The 24,267-nt window shown below is 44.6% G+C and overlaps 1 protein-coding gene across 1 annotated transcript; it reads right to left on the reverse strand.

The window, feature by feature from the left end:
- Positions 1–947: 947 nt before the first annotated feature.
- Positions 948–20,454, reverse strand: npc1 (Niemann-Pick disease, type C1). The gene is made up of 25 exons (XM_018757826.2): positions 20,254–20,454; positions 15,441–15,569; positions 15,155–15,261; positions 14,507–14,670; positions 13,678–13,845; positions 12,964–13,213; positions 12,752–12,831; positions 11,928–12,298; positions 10,930–11,156; positions 10,726–10,826; positions 10,466–10,568; positions 10,016–10,205; positions 9,424–9,606; positions 9,097–9,211; positions 8,693–8,820; positions 8,469–8,603; positions 8,258–8,347; positions 7,463–7,653; positions 7,179–7,294; positions 6,704–6,830; positions 6,403–6,603; positions 2,952–3,183; positions 2,670–2,783; positions 2,282–2,444; positions 948–2,090 (listed from the first exon to the last, which is right to left on the reverse strand). Exons 1-25 carry the CDS (start codon positions 20,323–20,325, stop codon positions 2,008–2,010), a joined length of 3,840 nt encoding a protein of 1,279 aa, XP_018613342.2. The 5' UTR covers positions 20,326–20,454; the 3' UTR covers positions 948–2,007.
- Positions 20,455–24,267: the final 3,813 nt, after the last annotated feature.

Raw genomic sequence — 24,267 nt, forward strand, 5'->3', positions numbered from 1 at the left:
TAGCAGAGCAGAACTCTTGAGCAACGTGTTCAAAAGTTTGTGCTTGAGCACCTGGGGAAAGAGGTGCCAATGGCTCTAATCTCTGTGGAGACACGCCCCCCCCCCAAGGCTTGTACTTGTGTGCCTTTTTCTAAAAACGACCTGCTGAGGCACCACCAAACCCCCCCCCCCACACCACTTCAACACTACTTGTATAGTACTGATCAGACACTCAAATGTTACATGAGCGAGGAAGACAAAACCATATCTTTTTTCACTGGCAGGTAGTGTGCGAGAGACCCGGCTCTACGGTACTGAAGAACAATCCCTTTCTGGGGCCTTGAACCATTAACATTCCCTTTTGCTGTAGCCAAGAAGCTGTGGGTTTGTTATGAATACTATTTTCTGGAAACATCTGTGCAATATTCTTCCATCTATTATCAAGCACTTGCTCAAAGTGGTTTAGAGCCTATTCCAGAAGCATAGGGGGTGGGGATAGGAGCAGGGTACACCCTGGAAGGGACACCAGCACAGGGCAACTTCACCCTCACATACACACTGCAGGATCAGAATGAGATCTTGCAATTCTTAAACTTCTACACCTGAAGTTCCTTCTGTAAACACATGACAGCTGTTTGAATTTCTCCTACTTGAAAAATTGATTTGCATGGCTATGCCAATGAATGCTGGAATCTCTGGACACCCTTCTGGAAGTTCAAAAAGTGCTCAATAAATCATGCTTGTGCTCATTTGTAACCTTTGACCCAGAATCCCCTCTGCATGGCAGTGTACTGTTCATTAAATCAATAACTAGAATGACACCATGTAGCTGCAACTCACTAGAGGTGTGCAAAAGAAAATACAGGGCTCAACAAGGGGGGGGGGATGGAAAGAAAGTCCCACTTTCCTTCCCCTTCACTGTTGTGCACCAATTGGGAGCTCACACTAAACACAATATGGTACAATTGTTATTAGTACAATTCCTTTATTTAAAGTTTACATAGACATGGTACCTACAAAATAGTTTTGCAACCTTTGACTCCAAACATTAAAAACCAATAAAAACTTTCCCCTCTGTCCCTTTTCTCCCCCTGATCTTTACACTAATCCACAGTGTGGTGGATCTCCTTGTTGTCTGCCTTGAGATCCAGTGAGGTTAAGCAGGCTGGTACACCACACCACAGTGCACACATGGGACAACTACCATATCTGCTGTTGATAGACCCCTCTACCCCACTCCAATATGGCCCAGGTCACTCCCTGTCCGGGGGGGGGAAGACAGGTTTTTTTTTTTCGCGGCAAGAACAGTTGCCAAGCAAAGCCAAAATTCTACGTTCCCTTGTTTAAAGGCATCTCAGACACAGCATCATTTAGTAACTTAAATTTATGAAACTGCTCTCCCTGGGCAGACACCAGGGAAAGCTTTGAGGTTCATCAGTTTTTTTTTTTTTTTTTTTTTTTTTTAAATTTAAGAGGGGGGGGGAAGGGAGGAAGGAGAAGAAAAAACCCACACCTTCAGAAAGCCTGAAGCTAATGAGTCCAGAGTCACACATCCTTTGCTGTTCAACTGTACAAATTCATTCATGGTATCACTTAAGCCGTCTCCAGTTTTATACATATTTGGTTTTGTCCATCAGGAGAAAAAAGTAGCCTAAACACTGGTTGGTTTGACTCTTTGCCTCCATGTGTTTATAAAGAGGATTTAGTAGAGCAGCTACCAGGAATTGCATTGCTTTTTGCACTATGGAAGACATCACGTTTTCTCCCAGTCCCTTTCAAAAGTCCACAGCAACAGGGGGGGGAAGCAGGCCAAAAAGCACTTCTGTAGTGTCAGTGACAGAGGAACCAAAACAGATTTGTTGCGTAGTGCAGTGCAGAGCAAGGTGGCCCCTCCACCCTGCTCATGTTCCTGAGTTAAATAAGTCCCAGCTTTGTGCAGGATGTGCAACAGTGATCACAGGCTGGCTGAGGCCTGAGACACACACACAATCCAGCAAATCCCAAAAATGCCTTCAAAAGCTGCAACAGTTAGAAGTTTAGGAGTCGCTCCCTCTCTGTTCCGGTGAAGCATTTCCTGGTGGCAAGCGCTTTTGCTTTATTTACCGAGGGACCTGTCAAAAGATTTGGGGGTTGGAAAATCAAATATACAGCCTGATCACCTGAGGTAATTAAAACAGCTAGCCAAGAAACCAGCTGCACAAGTTTTACAAAGCTGTTAGTGGGGGGGAAATGCCTGTCCTAAAATGAGAGAACACCAAAAAAAAAAGTATGAAGGAGACATTCTCTGCAAAGGTTGCCCTACCTGCATAGCTCAGCAGCACAGGAAGGAAGATGAGTCCATGGGTGGCACCCAACAGCACGATGGCCAGGTACATGCGGAAGTAGAAGATCTGAAATATCTGAGACTTGGACAGGGCCAGGATGAGTATGCCACCAAACTTGGTCAGTGTGATTCCGCTGAAGACCTGGCAAAGACAAAGGGACCCTTTTGTTGAGGGGGAAGAGAAGGGGGGAGGAAAAAAAGGGGCAGATTCGACAGGGCACTGCTGAAGATCTAAAGCCCAACATATGAGATGGCAGCAGGATTAAGAGGAGAATCCAACAGGAAATGGACCTGAGCTTTGTGTACCATGAAGCATAACCACGGTGCCAAGCTCGTCCATGCTGGTGTAGGTGTGGTGTCAACTCACCGAGCTACCCATGTAGGCCAAGGCCTCCTGTGCCCGCTGTACCCGGGAGCCCGCGGTGCTCACGGAGAATGCTCTTACTATGTGGCTGCAGAATTCCACTGAGATGCCACAGCTCTGCACAAATGACACCATGAGGTCACAGGTTAAACATTGTTGCCTGCAACCATTAGACAAAACACTTCCAACCCTGATAATTGTAGTGCAGATAAATTCCTCTGCAGTGACAGCTAGTTGATACCCATTCCATGGAAACAAAGGTAAGATCAATGCCTCGTTCCTCACCATGACCAGGTTGACCAGTGACACAGCATTGAGACTGATGCCCCAGAGCCACATGACCCCAAACATGTTGACCAGGATCATGGTGATGGTGAGGCAGACTAGAATGGCAGACCAGATCTCGAAGCCCAGCAGTACTGTGGTGACCACAAAGACAGCAGACAAGGAAACGCCCAGGTTGAAGGCAGTGTCCGTGGCGATGGTGAGGTACTGCTCGTAGAACACGTAGAAGACACTAGAGGACAAACAGGAGATGAGTAGCAGATTCCAAAGTCATTCCATTTTAGGTCAGCTGGATTTCTAGCCTTAAAAAAAAAGGGGGGGGGGGCAAATAATTTGAAAGTAAGCTGTGAAACTCAGATTCATTTCCTCTGTAGGTCAATTTTATAAGAGTTGGTGTTGGTCACCCAGTTCTCTTGCTTTCATTTTTCACCACAACTTCTGCAGACAGACTTATAGCAAACACCTGACCACCTACTTTCCCAGACATACAACTGTGGTGAGGGCACATTACCAGTGCAGAGGAAGCAACTACCAGACAAAGACTGAGCCACACAATCCTGGGTTTTTTGTTTTTTTTTTTAAAATGTATTAAACTAATGTTTAAAAAGAAGCTGAGAATTCAAGCTCCTATTCAATTTCAGTTCACTTGACAAAGATGCAAGGTCCATCTTGATGCTGATCACAAAAACTGAAGATCATGACTGAGTTGTAAACACTGGAAACAAGTGGAGTTAAAAGCAGTCACATTCTAAGTCTATTATATTCCACGTCTGCTGCTGAAATGAAAATGTTTCCATCAAAAATTCATATCTCCTTTCATAACAAGGAGCCAGCATGTTTTGAGCAACTTGCCAAGATGCCAGTAGGGCACCAGGGAGAAGCTGACTTGCTGTGTGGTAGAGGGTGTCTCCTCCAGGAGGTCTCTAAGGCCCGCTGTTTTTTTCAGACATGGTGCCAACTTTATACCGCAGGATGAGCCCCGATTTAAAAAAACCCCTTCCAAGTCATTGGAAACAAGTTAATGGTGCCGTTTACACCACTGATGAGCTAAAACTGCAGTAACTAATACTGGATTCTGCCATAACTTGAATAATGCATCACATGTTTAGCTCTGAAACCATCTGTGTTTTGCCATCATACAGTGGAGATGTGATGTACTGAAACTCTGCATGGCTTCAAAGTTCACTTCTGCTTAAAAGTGAAGTATTGTGCTAAAATTCACTGTCCCTTTGACAAGATGGTATGTGCAATGGGGGGGGGGGGGGAAGAGAGATGTGTGAAGTAAACACCAAAACATTTCAGATATTGAAAGGCCTGATGAAAATAAAAGCAATGCAGTGGAATGATCTCCCACTGTCCATCAGAATGGCTGAACCCCTCAACATTCAAGAAGTCTCAAAAGGCAGTGTGTATTGTTGTGCAGAGGATGCCATCAGCACAATACACACTGCCCCCACCCACCTGGAAAACAAGGACAGCTATGTTTGAATGCTGTTTGACTACAGCTCAGCATTCAACAGTAATACCTTTAAAGCTCATCAACAAGCTTCACAATCTTGGTATGCCACCTACCCTCTGCAACTGGGTTCTGGACTTTCCAACAGGCAGAGCCCAGTCTGTTAGAATGGGGAACCACACATCCAGGTCAATAACCTGAAACAGCAACTCTGCAGGGCTGTGTGCTGAGCCCCATACTCTACATGCTCTTCACCCATGATTGTGTGGCCTCCCAGAACGCCACCAACATCAAATTTGCTGATGACACGACAGTCATTGGACTGATAACGGGAAGCGATGAGTCAGCAAACAGGAGGAAGTGGCTGACCTAGTAGAGTTGTGCCAAACTGAATCCTCAGAAGCTTCTATAGGCATGCAATCGAGAGCATCCTCACCAGCTCTACCACAGTGTGGTTTGGAAGTTGCACAGTACAGGACCATAAGGCACTACAGTGAGTGGTGAATGCTGTTCAAACCATCACTGGAGAGCCTATACCAGGCCTGAACCATCAAGAGAGCCATCATCAATAGTCATCCCCAGCACAGCCTTTTAACACCCTTACCAGGCAGATGCTACAGGAATGTTAAAGCTAGAACCTCAAGGTTGAAAAACAGTTTTTACCCACAGGCCATCAGGCTTGTGAATGACACCCATCACACCTTCTGAGCCTGAGAGGTGTCAACTACCCCCCAAACACAAAACTTTACCTCTACAGGACTTTGGACATGTACGACTTGTTTACATTGCGCATTGCACACTTTATATATGTATATAACCTCATTTCTTGGATTTTTTGCACTAATAATTTATGCCTTGTTTTTCCTTATGTCCTTATTTGTTATAGGCTGCTGAGAGGATTCACAGAATAAGAATCTCATGAGATAACGAACTGTTTACTGTACATATGACAAACTCAAACTGAAAACATCCCTTTCAGAACAAATTCTCCCAATCTACTCCATAAACTTATCTGTTATAAGAATTCACTTTACCACTTCTGCTTTTCTTGCTTAATGACCTGGAACAGTTAACATTACTCAAAAAAAAAAAAAGGGGGGGGGGAAGGCAGAGGAATCTGTGTACAGTGTGTGTTTATACATGCAAGACATATTTTACAACCTCCTTTACAAAAAGGGTCTGCACACAGACAGCCTAACCTCTTGTTGGACCTTGTCCACTCAGAGCAAAACAAGCAAAGACTAATCACATCTCCCAAACATCTGACAATATATGACTCAACCCAGAGGGTCAATATTGCATACTGCATAATTAGAATTATTGCACAATATTGTATAAGAAATTAAAGTTTGTAAACTGATTGAGCTGTAGGCACAATTTCTCATCTAAACTCATTATTGGAAGTTTAACTTAAAGTTCGCCAAGGCCTCCAGCTACTTGCATGTCCCAAAGAGAAGGGGGTCCAAGGGGGAGGGGGGAGAAAATCTTTGCTCTAGAGCAAACTCTCTCCATTCCTCAACACTGCTGAATACCTTTCAGAGGAATCTTGAAACTCATCTCCTTTGGACCCATTTGTCTTCTGATCTCCTTTCAGCTTCATAAAAGGAAAGCAACACCAACTGCTACACTTATTTACATTCACTATCTGCATGTCACTTCCATAGGCAGCTATTTGTTATGTAAAGCAGTAGCAGACTAATTCTGAAGCTATGCCATGAAAATAACTGCAAGGTACTACTTCAGACAGGTTCAGCAAGGTCTACCTACAAACCAGGACAAATTGTCTTATCTGGAAAATGTAGAAGTGGAGTGAATCAGCTGGATTGATTTGAGCCCAACAGAGCTGTTGTGTGGCAAGTCTGACTGACTAATCTGTTACAACAGCTTAACTATCATAAACAGTGACAACTATTGTGTTCAAGCAACAAAACACACACTGCAATCTGTAAGGGGAGGATTATACATTAAGGAAGTGGCAGGACAAGATGCACAAACCTGTACGCAAAGACATGGCTGGCGTTGCCCTCTGGGTTCATAGTCTGGGTGATGTTATCAGCCAGAATTCGGGCCATTTTCATGGCTTCAATGAAGTCTGTCGAGTTCTTCAGGATGGTGTGGTAGGTCATGAAGTAGGTACCACCAACATCTGTGTTGTTCTGGGTCAGATCCACTCCTGAGCTGTATGCTGCATGGCCCCTGGAGGTGGAAGCATCAAAGAAGTTGAAATCCTGGAGATGAGTTGAGACCCATGAGAACCAAAGATAGCCTGAGATCCTTTCCAGCTGAATACACCTACCCTTTGCCACATTTGGGGTTGGGGTTGTCAGACAAGAACATGGGCAGGAACTTCATGAACTCTGCCCCTGTGGGCCTGGCCTTTCCCTGCTCCAGGGTCCGGCAGTGAATGCAGGACTTGTCCACCACTAAGAAAAAGGAGAGGAGAAGGGGGGGGTTTTCCCCACAATGAACTCATACTCCCATAGGCACCAAATGCCATCTGAGGGGGTGGATGCAAGGGGCCTGGTACTAGCAAAGAAATGCCCATGAGATGGTGCAGGTGAGGGTTGTTCCAGCACCACTGGAGAAAGCCTTTATACCTCACAAGTACGAGCAAAGGGAGAGTAGAGTAGTGTTCGTCTCCATCAAAAAGATGATCAATAGAATGTTGAAATATGATGAAAGCCCAAAACAGGACCCGTATGGACACCAAACACAGGAGTCAACCTACATCAATGGCCCAAACAGCAGGGCAACAGAGTATAAGAGCTCACCTGAGGCATTACAGAATGCACCACTGGAGTTGTACACCCTACAGCAGGTGGACTCTGGTTTTACCCAGTCAAAGTAGTCATCAATCCAGGAAGATGGTGGGAAACCAATTCTTGTGCTGGTGAAAGGGGAGAGTGGGAATTAGACTTTTACAGAACACAGAGGTACATTTAAGAGATGTGATGCCAACTTTTGATATCAATTCACAACACTAGTCACCCTACAGCTAGAGACTACACCCCCCAACCAGATCAGCCCATGATGACATGCCAGGGAACTGACTCACTAGTTACTCATTTGGGAGGCAGTATAGAGCTGTTGGACCAGGGAGTTGTTGTTGCACCCCACTCCACCACACACAGAGTTCTGGCCTTCAACAGTCTGGTAGTTGTGACCATCCTTAACCACAAAGTAGACAGGCGGTCCAGTGTGGAGGTACTGGCTCATCTTGGTGAAGTAGTCCAGTACATAAGAATCCTGCACACAGGACAACAGATGAGGTCAGTAACAAAATCCCCCCCCCCCCCCCCAAAAAAAAAAAAAAACACACCACACACAACAACACCTTCTCCCAGGTCAATAACCCCATGACATCTCAGAAAAACACCCTGAAAAAAAATTTAAGTTGTAGAAACAAGTATCTTTGACTTACATGGGCCTCAGCTTCAATACAAAAGGGATTTTTTTTTTTTTTATAAAAAGTCAGTGTAGCAAATTATATTAGCATTACCATCTAACAGCAAATAAAAGGGCAGTTTGCAATATTAGCCACAATAACACATTGGTAGAATAATTTTGCTTACAATATCTTCTGGTGTTTTAGTCACTTTTGCAATCACTTTGTTCCTCTTAAGGAACAATGGTAAACAGTCCCTCATCTACGACTCACAGAAGAATCAGGCCTGATCAATGCAGGAAAATTACTCATTACAGCATAAGAGTAGTATGACTAATTTATTCAACAACTCCCATCTACTCTTAAGTGTTTGCTCCAATTTCACTTTAGAGGAATGAGCTCAAAACAGTTCCACAAATTTCACTTGATTATGACATCGGCTTTAGACCGCACAGGTGAACCTACATCAGGCATCGAGAGTTTCTGGTCTAGTCCAATCTCCACTTTGTTTGTTACTGCGATGCTGAAAGAGAGGATCCCCACAAACAGGGCCACCTGTGTGCCAAGAAAAGGAACTAGTCAACAGAAGAACTTCATAACACCCAGATAAAATTAACATCTGTTAACCAACAAATGGCTCATTGGCAGAATGCTGATCTGATTCTCAAGCACTCACCACAAGGGGGCGCACCCATTCCTTCAGGATGAAGGGTGCATAGGTCTGCCGGAAGAAGCGGAAGAGGAAGCCCTCAGTCCTCGACTCTTGGCTCTCCTGTAGCTTCACGCAGCACAAGATGTCCAGTCGATTGCTCTATTACCAGGATGTACCACACAGGAAGTCAATTTTACAGTGCTAGAGCCTGGTACATAAATACATCTTAATTTCTCCTGCAGCCTGACCTCCTGCCTCTTGATGTCAAGACTCAACAAGCTGATGAAGCAGCTGATCTGCAGCAGGAAGTCGATGAAGACAGCCAGTCCAGCAAAGAGGGAGAAGGTGCGTACAGCAGGCATGTTGGACAGGGCACCTGCATAGGTGCAAGTGCCGTTCAGTGTCAACATCAGCACAGGACAAACTGGTTATCCCTGAGGCCATCAACTGCCGTTTTCTGTCCATGGACTATACCTAGCTCTGGAATCCATTAAACAGTTTTTACTTCCAAATTACTGTAAAATGGGCTTTCCCTGGAATGACCAGTCAAGAATCTGAACATGACAAAACTCCAAATTGGAACTAAGAACCAACTTGTTCAGTGGAATGAAGTGAGCTGAAACTATGAGAACGGTTGGAAAGTGGTCCCTACCCAAGAAAAAGGCCACAGTCTCAGAGAGGGAGGACAGGAACATGCTGGGAGCCACATCCCCCAAGATGCGCCCTATCTGCTGGTGTAGCTCCTCCTGGAGCATGCGCTCATCCCGCTGCAAGGTCAAAGGGAACAGGTGAGCAGAATGCCAACAGCCACTCATGACCAAAGTACAGGCACAGCCACAGTCAAAAGGAACAAGAAATGCAACCAACCAACCATTTCTTTAAAACCATGAATTTACATTTGGCTTTAAATTCACTATACCAAAAATACATATCAGGCACTGTACGGGAAAGAAAAATGCACACACGAGGGAACAGGCACCTGGTAGGTCTGCACAATGATAAAAATGTTGTCCACGCCCACAGCCAGCACCAGGAAGGGGATGACCTCAATGACGATGAGTGTGAGAGGTACACCTGCATAGCTGAAGATGCCCAGGGAGCAGGTTACAGAGCTGAGCACGATGAAAATGCCAGCAACGCCCAGTGAGATCTTTGAGTCCACCTGTGTGACAGAGCACACACCTCAGCTTTCCTTGCCTGTGACTGGCACAAGACACGTTCTGCCCATTCACGCATCGATGGTGCTACAGTGCGTGCAGAAGAGCGCACATTTTCAGGAATGGGGAAGAAAACCGGTCTATGCACTTTGACAAACATGGGAACGTCAATGCTTACAGCGATGCAGGATAAGCACCTGCTACAATGGCTTCAGACCCATAATCAAAAATGTCAAAGAGTTGCAAAACCTCTGTTGTACCTTAAGGAAGGAACAGAATCCAAGTGGTAGCCTTATAACATGCTGATCTAAATACATGAGGCCCTGTAAAAACCCGGTATAATTCAGAAGATACAAGATCTGCTAATGCTGTAATTTGTGTGTTAAGAGGTCAAAGGGCAGTCGAGACACCAACCAGCAGGCGTCGGCAGCGGTTGATGTGGCCCAGCGCCAGAGAGATGTAGATGAACATGATGGCGTAGCTGAGGATGATGGTGCTCACGTCACTGTTGCTCTCGCGGTTGATCTCGTCTTCGATGCTCCTCTCCGCAGAGAAGGAAATTGTCAGGTTGGGGTTTGTATAGTTCTTCACAAACCTAATAAACCTGGAAGGAGGGAAAACAGCAAGTGCCAACAAGTGATGAGTTGATGGCTCTTCACAAAATCTGTGACAAGCCAGCAGATATGCTCATTGCCCTCTTCCAAACATTGGGGGAAATATGCACTCAGTATAATTGCTGCGCTCTTCTGAATTACAATTTAACGTTCAAACAAAATCCCACCTTTGATGTGCTGCCGTCAGTTAAAATGCCCAAAAAGTATACAAATGTAAACATTGTTTCCACAAGGTGGAAGTCTCACTCACTCTGCCTCCCACGCCAGGGCCTTGTTCAGCTTCTCTGTATCGTTGTGGTAGTTGTTCACAGGGAAGGTGATCACGAGGGCTGTGGCATTGTTATAGTTGGTAGCTGCAGCCAAACAAACAAGATAAGGAATTGAGGCTGAATTAAACAGTGGTTCCCTTGTAAAGGCAGCTACTCTAACAAACCCTGCTGTCATGTGAAGTAGCAATGAATCAGAAATAAAGCGCATGACAACTTAAAATTCAGGCACTGAAGAACTCACCATCGTAGCCTCCAAGAACCAGCCAGGGGAACACAGGGCCACCAAATGTCCCCAGACAGGGATCATGAAGGGGTCCGGTATCATTCAGAGACGCAGGGGCACTGAGGAAGAGGGACAGGGTTAAAGCCTTCCATAATCTTTAATACTTAATTCACAGAAAATTACAATATTTTACCCTCCATGCAAGGAGACAGTGGTGCTCACCTGACGCAGTACAGGAAGTGGCTGTGATAGTCGGCATAGGTGAAGAAGTCATCTCCTTTCCAGTGGTCCAGTACCTCATGGCTGTTCTGGTAGTAGTTCAGAACGCTCAGGATGGTGCAGTTGTTGTTGTAAGGAGCTAGCGGGGCCAAGCAGATGTCCTTCAGCTTCACCGTCTCGTTGCCATAGCTAGCTTCCAGGTTCTCAATGTCTGTCTGGAAGTCTAACACCTATGGTATAGGAGATACCCTTCATGTACCCATTTCACCAAAATATCTGAGGCAGAGAAAATGTGATCTACCTTTTCATACCCAGCAAATAGAGAGCAGCAAAGAACACCAAAAAGATGTGTGGGAGTGGTGTAATTCAACTCAGTTCCAGTGTTTGCCCTTGTGATACAGAAAGTAGTGAATATTGCACTTTAATGGGATGAAATCAGTGAGCACTTGACAGGATAGGAGTTTGTGGAAAACAGTTTTTCTCCTACCATATTTTAATGTAATGCAAAGTTAACAAAAATGTTAAGAAATCATTTAAAAATGTAATTACAGCTATATCCAGGACTTTTACAGGATCTAACCAGCAGATAAATCAAGGCATGTCTATATTATCACACTTAGTTAAGTGTGACAAGTGACTTTGGATTTAGAGAAGTTATGAACACAGCCAAGACTGGAAGGCTCTTAAGATGAGTCACTGTACTTGTGTTCGGTGACAAGTTACTTTTAAGCCACAAGCCAATTGTGAAGCATTCATATTTTAGGAAACCAGGTTTTTAATAATTTAATAGAAAAGCCACAAGTATTCTGGGTTGTCACTAGTCATGTATAGAACAAAACTTTGGGCCACTTTTCTGTCTTACCAGCCTTCTGCCATTACTAGGTACCACTATGCAAGTGAAGGTGTTGAAGGTTTAACCCCCATGCTAGGTCCAGATTGACTTAATATACCTAAAAGTGTAACAAACCCTTTGTTCATCCAGCCCCTGCTAGTCACCCCACCTGGTGCAGGACACCCTTGTCCAGGGGGGCTCCAAAGGGGACATCAGGCCCCCCAAAGTAGGGTGAGTAGATTGAGGCAGAGTCCAGCGTTGTGGTGATGATAAGCTGCTCTGTGCGAAAGAAGGGCCCAAAGTGCATATCGAAGTACTCCTTCTCGTGGCGCGCTTGGCTGCGTGGCGATGACCACAGCTCCACAGGGTCCGTGGTGACACGCATGTACACCAGGCCACTGGAGCAGGCCGTCACCAGCACCAGGCTGCAGAGGACAATGACGAGTGGATGGTGCACGCAGAATGAGCCCCACACGCTGAAGTAGTTCCGCAGACACACCTCAAATGCTTGACCCAAGGTCTCACAGCACGTCACCTCATCTGCAGAGGGTTTGCAAAGAGCAGTTTTTATAAAGAACTTCCTTCTTTCAGCAGCCAAGAATAAGGAGCAGAGTTAATGTGGAAAATGATGCATTAACAGGATAATGCATTAATGCATGATAGGACCAGACAAACATAAGCTAAAAGGCAGCAGAGCCAACCACACTAGCCGATCAGTGCTCCACTTTAGTGGAGAAATTTTAGCTGTAAAATTGCTTCATACCTAGAAATAAGAGCTGTTAGTCTGCATGTGTCATACTGTTCTCTTCATGTCCTACATAGTTAATCTCCAAAGAGAAACAAGCCATGTGACAGCTGACATTCCAACTGTCATAGTACCTAGTAAAGCAGTAATGCATCATAGCATACATAATGCCAGGAGAGAGTTTCCAGCAGTCCGTCTAAAGCCCAACTGAAGCCGCAGCGGAACAACCACATTAGTGTGATGCTCACCCTGGTCAGTGATGTGTCTGTTCAAGGAGTGAGTGTTGCTGTCCAGAATGGGCCCATACTCAGACATTATAGCCCTTTTCCTGCACAGAAATTCAAAAAGCAAAAATTGACTTCCTTAGGGCACATAAAGGTGCCCGTGGTGCAAAATACTGGCGCATCAAAGCTATAACAGAGGATAGAAATGACTCGTGCGTTAACAGAAAGGTCCTTGCCTGTAGCACCAAGTCACCAGCACTCCACCAATGAAGATAAGCAGGAAAACCACATAGGAGATCCACATGATTACTGCCATGGCATCCATGCCCAGGATGGTCCAGGGCAGTGGCAGAGGGGGCGGCACTGGCATGGGTCCGCACACTAATTTGCAGTCCTGGCAGGAGCAGGGTCCCGAGCCATCAGCCAGCGACTCGTTACAGCCACGTGTAGCATTGGTCATCGGGGTCATGTTGGCCATGGGGACATCTGTGGGGGCCCAAAGAGGTGCGGTCAGATTAAGGTCCAGGCCCCAGTAGCAGCCCTCACCTTTAACCTTCCAGCCTCAGTTAGACCATAGAAAAGGTCGTAAAACAAGCTGCAGAAGTCCCAATGGCTCCCCAGGGACAGACGGCGTGTTCTCAGATTAGATAAGGCTCTCTGTGGACTCAAGGCCAGATGTTTAAATGTTCCGGAAAGATAAACAAACCTAAGCCGAACTGCTCAAGAAAAACCCAAGATAACAGAAATATGCACTATTTCAAAATGACATGCAACAAAGGTAGGCAGAAAGTCAATCTATCATTATTCATTCATTCATCTGACACTTTTGCAAGTCACTTAGAATACAAAGCTACTTGCAGTGATGTATCCATTTATACACCCAGGTAATTTTTACTAGATAAATTCAGGGTCAATACCTTGATCAAGGGTACATATTAAGGGTTTCCTACCTGTAAAGATGGGGGTGATTGAGAAGGGTGTCTGGCCATTGTTGATGTTGAACATGTACTGGATCCAGTTGGTAGCATTGCAGTCCTTTGCATCCTTCCCACAGAGAAGGGAGAGTGCCTTCACATTGCTGGAGGGTGCTTGAACATCCATGCAGGCATTGTACATCGCTGCCACATGGACAGACACGTGAGAACATCACCACAAATATTGGATTCACAGTGCAGCCATTTCGACCGATAGCTTGTCTCAAGTTTACAAAATGCCATTCTTACAATGCACAAGTATTTTGCATCCAAACCATTTTGCTAAAGGGAAACAAATCAGCACCCGAGTTGCTGTTACATAAACATGGATATTTGCATTTCTAAGAAACTGCATTTTCATGTTTCTCCAGGATAAAACAAGTCATTAGATATCAAAAAAGTGACTCCCACCAGAGTGAAATTAAGCTTAAAGAATTAGCATAACAGGCGAAGGAAGTAGAGGTACAAAAAGTATGCCGTTTCCTTAAACGTTAAACTGCTGGAGCCACAATTTAAAGGCCGTTTTCCAAAGAAGATTAAAGACCCCAGAAGGTGAAACAGGTGAACCACCTATGATTACTTAACAGGACATGTTCATTCTTGAGTCATGTCTTCTCATTTAGACCATGCTTTGAAGCCACTTTTTATACAAGCAGAGTTAAATTCAGAGCAGATGTTCAATTTTCTACCACAGAAGTTTGACAGTACAAGCTATTCTCACTATACACTAGGACTGATCAGGAGAATGTGTCCCAGACTCTAGAGCAGCACTAATGCCTGCAGAGGGATCCACCAGGCCCCTCACCATTGGCAAAGGTTTGTCCAATGTAGTACTGCACTGCCTCCACGCTGGTTGTGTTGGTCACATTATTGTAAGAGAAACTTGTCGCACTGAGGAACTGGCTTTGGCGCGGGCTGCAGGTGAGCTCACAGAAGAGGTTCATGAGGTTGTGGAAACAGGCAGGACACCTGTGGTCAAGCAGAAAGTCAGACAAAATTACTTTATTGTAGTAACCTTTGAGACAAATTACAATGCCAAAACTGTATTCAGGTCTACTTACAATAATTTGCCCATTTAGAGAGCTGAATCATTTTTACTACTGACAGTTCATGGTACAGGAGAAGGAACAGTAGATCTAAATGCAGGTCATTCAATTTTAAAGCAATGGTTCTAGCCACTAGACCTGCTGTCCCTTCGCAGGTACAGGGGATACCCCATGACTGCCTAGCAACTAAGAGCATCCCAAATGGGTTGAAACAAAGGTCCTGTGGGACACCCACAGCATCACAAAGGCTCAGGATCACACTTGCATCACATTCCATCTCTCCTTCCAATGTACCCCAAGTACAGTAAAACATAGGTGAGAGCGAGTGTGTGGTACATGCATCTCAGCAAGGGCTGTAGCACCATGTGACGAGCAGGTGATTTGGCACTAAATGGGGGAAAACGCACCTAGAAAGGAACTGGAGCGGCAGCTGAAGGTTGCCTTTCAGAGTCTGGAGTTGCTGGATGTCACAGCAGACACTGTCATTGCCATAGGCGAATCCAGGACACAGCTCCTGTATATACGTGCGGGAAAAATACCTTGGGATGATCACACAGCCCATCTTCTCCACTGATCCAGCAGACAGCCATGAAGACGAGTAAGCTTTTTACAGAACTGATTCTGCAACCAAATATACATAGAATGCTAAAACAGAAGTGAGACACCTTGTGCTAGGAACAGGACCTCACTCACCAGCAGCAGGTCATGACCATCCTCAGGCAAGGGCAGAGGAGGGCCTGTATAGTTGCAGTTGTACTTCTTCCCTGGGACACTGGTGGAATTCCCACACTCGCCATACCACACGCAATGCTGGGCCTCAACCTGCAGGGAGTGTGGCACATAAAAATTGTGAACTGTAATCCACCAAAATCACCAATGAGTCATTGAGGAGCACTAGCCCTATGGGAGATCCTGATATCATCCTTGGTTTTCCAGAACTTTAAGTGTCCAAAATCCCACACAGACCATCTTAAACTCTGCATACAAACCTTTCAGAAAAAGATGTTTATCATTTATTTATTTAGCTGATTCTATTCAAGGCAACTTGGAATGTTAAAGTCACAATTTACCAAATACAGCTGCCTCATTCAACAAGTTTCTCTAGCTAATTGATCTTAGGTGTAAATTATTAAAGTGGTAGATTAGTCATAGAGGTTCAAAACTTAAGAATTTTCTTAGAATGAGAAGACTAGGTTCACACCACCATGGGAGCACAGTCATGGGACTCAGAGCTGAGGGAGCTGCACTTTCACATCTGATTCTGCAAGTTTTGAGTTGACCTTCTCAGTCAAGAACTTTATGAGCAAGAGACCATCGGCAATTAAGTCATCCCCATCTATGACCCACAATCATATTAGCTGCGCACGCACGCACGCACACCTTGGCAGCTACTCGAAAGCACAGCTGTACAGCCATGTTCTAAAATTGTTTTCACAAATTCCGCTCTACTGCTGGGTGATACTTATGAAAGAGATTTCAGTTCCTTTCACGATCAGTCTCATGGAGTTTCACAAGATGCAAGAGCCCAACGCAGCATGTAAAACTGGTGCTATCGAGGGCAGGAACTGTCTGTTCACAGTTCTGGTCTTTTCCAGACATCTTGCTGCAGATTAAACAAGATTTAATAATACCTGAGATCAATTAAGGTGAAGTGTCACCGGACAACACCACCCTCTTCCACACTACTGGCTCCCCAACACTATTAGGACCAGAAGCCCATTTGTACTGTGTTTTGTCCATAGCTCCAGAATAACTTGTACCACAATCATTAAATGATTAATACACCAAACATCCTGCAGTTCTTTTACAGAAGAGGGTCTGTAAGAGTCTACAGCTATAATAAATGACATCTTAAGTAATTTTAGAAACTGAAAGTGACTAAAAATGCTGTCTATTCAAACCCGATTTGTGAACACATCCTATAAAGATACATGAATGATCATGCGTTACCAATCACTAAGAGCCAAGCTGTACACACCATGGACAGGACTTTACTAGAGTTTTACACTCTTCTTTGGGTGTTATTTACTACCACCTGGAAACAAAGAAGCTGTGTTCTCAACAAATTGAAATTGCAAGAAATACAATCAGTGAAGAAAACCCAATAAAGTTGATCAGCTGTATCTTTTAAAAATAAAAAAAACCCCACAAAGAAATGTGAAGTATATCACATGGCTTTAACAGTTCAACATGACCAGTTGAGACACAACATAGTGAAAACACTTTGGTTCCACTTTCTTTGGATGGACCATTTACATTCTCTGTGGAGGAGATTCAATTTCATCACATTGTCTTTTTACTCCAAAGCCTAAATTGGCCTCTGCCTCATGTTTATCTCAAACACCTTCTCCAAGTCCACATTTTTGGGCTTTACCACTTTTTCTTCCCTTCCTCTGAAGTGTGGCCACACTAAAGCAACAAGGATCGAAATGAGAACACACCAAGGCAGCACGTGATGCCTTCAAGCGAAGACGACAGCAGGAAACCCAATAGAACCCCAGTAGGCCTGTGGATGATGAGCACTGATGACTCACATTCCTATCAGCATTCCTTCCTTCATACAGAGTCCTCACACACATTCCAGGGATAATGAAACCTGCTACAGAAACTGAGGTCAAAGCAGGGCCAAAAACAGGGATTTTAGCATAATTGTGCATGAGAGATATGCCAGTAATGGAAACAAGTTTATGTAAATTAATTGCTCAATACACATAAGGTTAAAATGGCCTCAAAGCATCTTCATCTTGGTTCCTCCTCCAATACGCCTTAATTATTTGGGGGGGGGGGGGGGGAACCCTCCCTCCCCAACAACAACAGACAGCAAGGTGGTTACAGCTGTCACCCTGAAACCAGAAAGTCTTGAATCTCTCCATCTACTGTAGTATCCTTGATCAAGGTATGTACCCTGAATTGCTCCAGTTAAAATTATCCTGCTGTACAAACATAACTGTCAGTTGCCTTGGAGACTAGCATCAGGAAAATTTAAAGAAAACCACACAATCAAGCAGTTATTTACAAAACTACTGCAACGAATGAGAACCTCAAACAAGTCAGAAGAAAATCCAACTCGTAAGCTCTGAAGTGCCTGAGTGATGTAATTTCAGCACGTGTCACTGGGGTGTGATCAATGCATGCTTGGACCAGAACTGAGGAAGGACAAAATGTGACTGAGGAGGAACTGCACACCACTGCCAAGGGTCACACTCCTGCTCATCCTGACCACTTCCTGAATCACCACATTGCTGGAAACACAGAAGGAAGTCCACTGAACTCTGCCATTCCTTGCATTGACCCCAGTAAATAGAGTAAAAACAGTGGCAAACACTGGACTTATTTACACATACCTTTAGCTGCCATGCCACCTGTTGCATGCAAAGAAAGGAAAAGTGCACCACAAGCTAATCACAATCATAACCTCACAATTGTATTGTGCTGTATGGAAAAATGTCCACCACCGCTCTCACTGTTCATGCCAGCTATAATGCAGTATCAAGCGCAGTAGGAAAATAAAGCCACCATGAAATCATTCAATTTTGTGAGATTAAAAGTTTCCAACAACCCATCCTCATAAGATGCCGCGGAACATCTCAGCACAAGTGGCCATGGTAACCGGCTTGTATAGAATGCAAACGAGGACAAAGAACTTGTTTTTGCCCAACGCATCTCCCAAAGACAAAGCTGCTGTTGTCAGTGCAGCAGTTGATCTACTTCCAAAAATTAAAACTACATCGGCCTTTTCCCCCACCAACTGATTACGCAGCCCGGACAACAACATGTGACCGCAGGGTTCAGTGTCCCCACCACCACGGACAGAGGTTTGTCCCTGGTGCGCAGCGTACAAGCCACGATCCCTCTCAACATAAAACAGGAGAGATTGCTAATATTTTCAATACAACTAATAATTAAGGCATACACTCAGAAACCCAGCTGTAGAAACAGCTGGCAGCAGAGAATCACTAAACCTAATACTTGAGCTAAAACCCCATAGGTAAGAAAGTAGCAAAGGCAATATTTGAAATAGCATCTTAACTACACTTGAGACATTGTAGTATGATAGTATTGGAAGAAGAACAACAACAACGGCCTGAATTCTGGTCTAATTTTAGTTTAAATAAAAATGCCTCCACTGTGATATGAGCAGTTGAACTGTATAATAGTCCAGAGAACTGAATGAAATTGATAAACTAAACACCTGTCCCCCCCACCAGTTTGACACACCCAGGCTAACATCTATAAGACACAGGTTGAGCCACTTCCTTCCAGTCCCCCCCCCCCACCACCCACCCTTTTTTTGTTAAAGATCTGGAACTACAAATCATGTTCTCTCTCACACACACACACACACACACACACACACACACACACACCCCCCCCCCCTCCCCCTTGGCACTCTATTACCTCATTACAAAGATTACCACAGGGCTCAAATTGGTTGTTACACTGAACAGGCAAATCATTCCCAAGGAGCAGATTATTAATTTCTACATGAATGAAAGATTAAATCATACACCAATAATAGAGATACTGAGTGTCAAAGTGTCCTATACCTGTTACACACAGTAAACAGCCAAAGAAACCTAAAACAGTCATTCACAGGTGACTAAACAGGTGTGTCTGGGAGCCACTGGGGTTCCACCTGCTATAATGGTTAAGGAACTGAAGCCAAAGGTCACAGGTACTGTACCACTACAGTAAATGGCAAGATTGAAGAGCAAGCAATGTACTGCACTGACACAAAACATGACAAGTACCACATTCCATTATTACTGTGACATTTTTGTCCAAAGGGACTCGCAGTGGATAGAAAAACTTTACTCCTACATAATATTTACCCATTTCTACACTGGGTAACTTACTGAGTCAAGGAAAGCACAATGGATGTGACAGCAGGAGCAGAAACTCTAACCAGAGAGAGTTTTAACTGCTATGCCATCTACTGGTCAGGATTATTTAAAAGTTGGATGCATTAACTGATGCTGCTCCAAGTCTAATGAGGGCCTGGTCATCCCTGCACCCTACAGCAGGACACACACACAATCATGTAGTCACAGAAGTGTTTGGACACACAAGTTCTTGCTCTTGCGTTTAGCGCGAGCTGCTGACATCGCTAACGGTTACTCAACGGCAACGCAGCTCGCAAGAGAAGTTGGGGGGGGGCTGGGGGGGGCCAGGGGGGCAGCTGCGCGTGATCCATGGCCCACCCCGCTCACGCGCAATGATGTCAACGGCCGTTGGCTCGAGACGCTTCCCGCGAAGTCGCGGTCCCACCGAAACCTGCCCTCACGCACCGCTCGTCTGATGCGACTGAGTGAAGATCCAGCCCCCGGCATGCTTTTTACTACCAATTAGTTCAGCTTACCCATCAGAAACCGGACGCAAAGCGCTGAAGCACAGAGAAATAAATATAATCAAAGCGGAGAAAGAGAAATGGCCCACAAACATTTTCTGACGTCAGAAAATCATCGCAAAACTGAAGGGTTAACTCAGCGCAAACAGTGAAACTCACCCAGTACGACACTGCCGAAATTACAAAGACGAATATACAAATGAGAGCGTCCGTATTCTTTATTCGACGCATTGCAACTTCCCTGAAGCTGATACAAAGGCCAACTGACTCCTCGATGTGACCTAAAAAGCGGCAGCTCCAGTAACCGCGGTTAACGACGTCCAGCCATTCAAGCTACTTCCTGTTGCCGACTGACGGCGCGAGGTGGCCTCATAACAGTGCTGAGCGAAGCCCCTCCCACATGGTCACCTCATACGTACGACATCAGCCGGAGCTCCTCACTCTTGGTCCTCCCACGTCGTGGTCTAAGCTCCTCCTACTGCGCAACCCGATTCGCTTCTGGTGGAAGCCCCTCCCACCGTATGACATGATAGGTGGGACGCCCGACGGTCCTCTCCACAGCATCACATGAGCGCCGCCTGAGACTTTGCCGGGCGAAGCAATGCATCGTAATCAGAAAGGTTACTTTGTACGCCCCCTGCTGATGGAATACAGTTGTGCACTAAACGAATTAAGAAACAAAAACAAGGAGCACGAGAACGTCCTCAAGTTTCCAACACTGAAGAAATGATTCGATCTGTTTCCCTTATGAGGGCTCACCACCTAGGTGCTTTCTGTAAACTCCCAAAAATGGGATTCCCCGGAGTTTTACTTCACTTCTGTTGTTATTATTATTATTATTATTATTATTATTATTGTTGTTTTTGTTGTTAATCATTATTTACCTGATGTCTTTGTCTAACGCAATTTACAATTTATTAGGTTTGTACACTGATCTACTGTAACTTCACAGTTTTAAGAGGAAAGACTTGAAATAATGGAAAGAAGGTGAAGTTCTAGACAAGTGAGTATTTAAAAAGTACTTAATGTCACTCAGTGGATTCTAATGAGTTTAACTTAGTAACTGTATTTCTGCAGTGTTTTCAAACAATACAGCTGAAGCACCAGTAAGTGGGTTTCAATTCCTTCCCTTCTCCCGCACCTGCTGGTGCAGCGGCCTCTTCTGTCTCATATGACGCATCTTCTGCTTTGTCTGCGGAGCTAAAATATGACAGATTAATGTAACTCACCATGTTTTGCACGGCTATTTTAAACCAGATCCTCAAATGACCTTTTCAGGAAGAAGAGCTGCAATGTCTCCACTAACTGCAGGAAGAATTCCGGCAAAAACAATATGTTGTTATTAATATGTCATTAATAATGTCGTTATTAATAAAGACATGTTATTTCCTTATAGAATGAACTGCCTGCTCTGTAAAAACAAAGTAACAAAATGCTGTGTGGTTTGTATAATGGTTAAAGCCACTACATTGGGACTCAGTGGACAAAGGTTTGAATCCCACGTCGACCTGCATTGTCCTTGATAAATAACCCTAAACTGCTCTACTAGAATTTCCTAGCTAAATACATAGGCAGATAACTGTAAATTGCTTTGGAAGAAAGTGTCGGTTAAATAGGTAAATGTAGTGTAGTTACAGTTGCTGCCTTTGGACACAAAGGTTATAGGTTCCAATCCCACCTCTAGCTGTAGTACCCTTATGAAAAGGCACTTATCCAAAAGTCCAACTCCAGTAAAACTGCAAAGCCCCCAGAAAAGTGGGGCAGAAGTGTAGTGGTTTGAGTTGCTGCCTTTATACCCAAAGGTTGCAGGTTTGAATCCCACCTCCAGCTGTAATACCCTTGTGCAAGGTACTCATACTCCAGTAAAACTACCCAGCTGTATAAATGGGTAAATGCGTGTAGGTAACTCGAAATTGTAAGAAACAGAACATTTAAAGCTAAACGAATAAGTGTGCATGTGATGTAAAATTGAAAAGCTATTCCTGAAGCGACAAACTGTAATGACTCCAGTCGGCCAGCAGAGGGCAGAGTGACTCCTGTCGTGACTCCTCTTCCTCAAGCATTTCGCCAAGCGCTGGAGAAAGTCTGGTTGTTCCCCTGCGTCGGTAATAGAATAACAGAGACATGATGCTGAAACCTCCAAATAAAGTTCAAGTGAAGAGGTCGAAGACACAGCGATCCATCCCGTTCTAATGACTGATCACAGCAGCAAGGACTTCCGAGTAAAAAAATAACATTAACATATTAATATATGAAATATTGCCGTTGAAATTAGGAAACACAGAATTGTCCCAGATTCTCCCCCAGAGGCTGAGTGAAACTTTTAAGAAAGCTAGTTTACGACTTTGATGCCTTCATATCAATTTTAGAATTAAATTATGCCGTATTTGTGCTCATTTGTTTACGACCAGCAGGTGGCAGCAAAGTCCACTGATGAGCACATTGTGGGTTCAAGGTGCGCGTAACATGTCAATGGACCATCTTTACTGAATCACATGCTGGATAGATATGATGCTTACAAAAAAGTCACTTTGGACTGTTTTGCCCAGAAGTCTCCAAGTAAAAGGAGAATCAAAGCAGAATTAGACCCTGTTTTCTGTTCTCACACATCTTTTGCCCTTGTATGGCCTATGACAGGTAAAAGATACCCTGGTAAAGGTGCGTGTTACATTCCAGACAAAAACGCTCATATGCACGTTGAAGCGCTCACGCTCTCATCCTGCTCGTGCCAGCATTAGAGGTCCGTCATGACTTATTTATCCACCACCATGTGAACCCTTCTCCGGCTGCAGACTCGACCCAAAGAGGAGGTGGAAAGAGGTTCAAATATTAATGTGGCTGGGTGGGTCGTGATGCGGTGGATTCTCCTGCCCTATTTATTTAACGCTTTTCCCAGGCAGGACCCCCCGCCTGCTAAAACACTATCAGACAACACTGGGAGCACTATAGCTGCACAGCAACCCCAATACTACAGAGATTAAGTGTGTGTGTGTGTGTGTGTGTGTGTGTGTGTGTGTGTGTACGTATGGTAGCATGTTTACACAAATGAAAATCTGCATACAGGATAAGTTTTGTTCAGTTTCAGTGGGATTCAGATGAGGATGGACCAAATGAAAACTTGAGAGAAGGAATCCAGGAAGAGGCACTCACTGAAAAATGATGACAATGATGATTGATTATTATTATTATTATTATTATTATTATTATTATTACTACTATTATTGTCCCTTGTTGCCTCTACCATCCCAAGAGGTGCCCCAGGGGGAGAGGTGAGATCCAGGTCCAAACGTCCAATCGGAGGCCTTCTTCACCTTCATCGCTTTCCCATGAGGGTTCCAATGTCCAGGGGGATACGACTCGAAGGGGTCCGGCCCCCTAAAGTACCATAATCGTCAAGAACAGGAACAAAATGTGTTGTAAAATTTCCCACATGACTTTGTTTGTCATGGAGTTAAAACACGGCCTTTGTGTTATATGACGCTGCAGAATCCGCCGCAGCTCATTCAGCCAGTTTTGCCCATGGAAATTACATCTGAAAGACTGAAAAAAAGGTTTTAGTCCCATATAAATTGCGTGGTTGTGAGTCACAGTTGTGTTACCGGCCCCAGTTCCCAGAAATCAAACCTGTTTGTGTTTTTTCCCCCCAGAAGCAACACAAAGCTAAGCGTAGGTGATGGAAGCAGAGGGGTGGAGGGTTCGAAATTGCACCGACGAAGCCGATTATGTAAATGGAGGCATGCGAGCTGAGCCCAACACACTCAACGCAATCGTATTTCGCCGGAAGAGCGATTGTGATTTTATTAAAGATCCGCGGACACGGGAATCATGTTATCCTTCTCGTTCGCCTTAAACGTGGGCCGATTAGAGCACCAGCTCCGGTTGCCGTTGGTGACGAGCGTGACAGCAGGGGAGGCCAAATGAACTGAAAGGCTGTCATTGTTACTCTCATGCAGGACAGAGGACTATATGAACACGAACAGGTGTGATCCGACATCACGGGGGGTGCTTGGATCAGGCGTCCCACCGGTGCCGTGGCTTACGGCAATAAGCAGCATGTTGCAAATCCAATTGTCATAATCATTCTCACCCAAATAATAAATGTCAGGAGTGTCAGAAGAAACGGGCTGCACGTGATAGAAATTTTTGAAGATACAAACACCTTCAGGTTTACTT

This window comes from Scleropages formosus, chromosome 7 (assembly GCF_900964775.1).
Source record: "Scleropages formosus chromosome 7, fSclFor1.1, whole genome shotgun sequence".
NCBI classification, from domain to species: Eukaryota; Metazoa; Chordata; class Actinopteri; order Osteoglossiformes; family Osteoglossidae; genus Scleropages; species Scleropages formosus.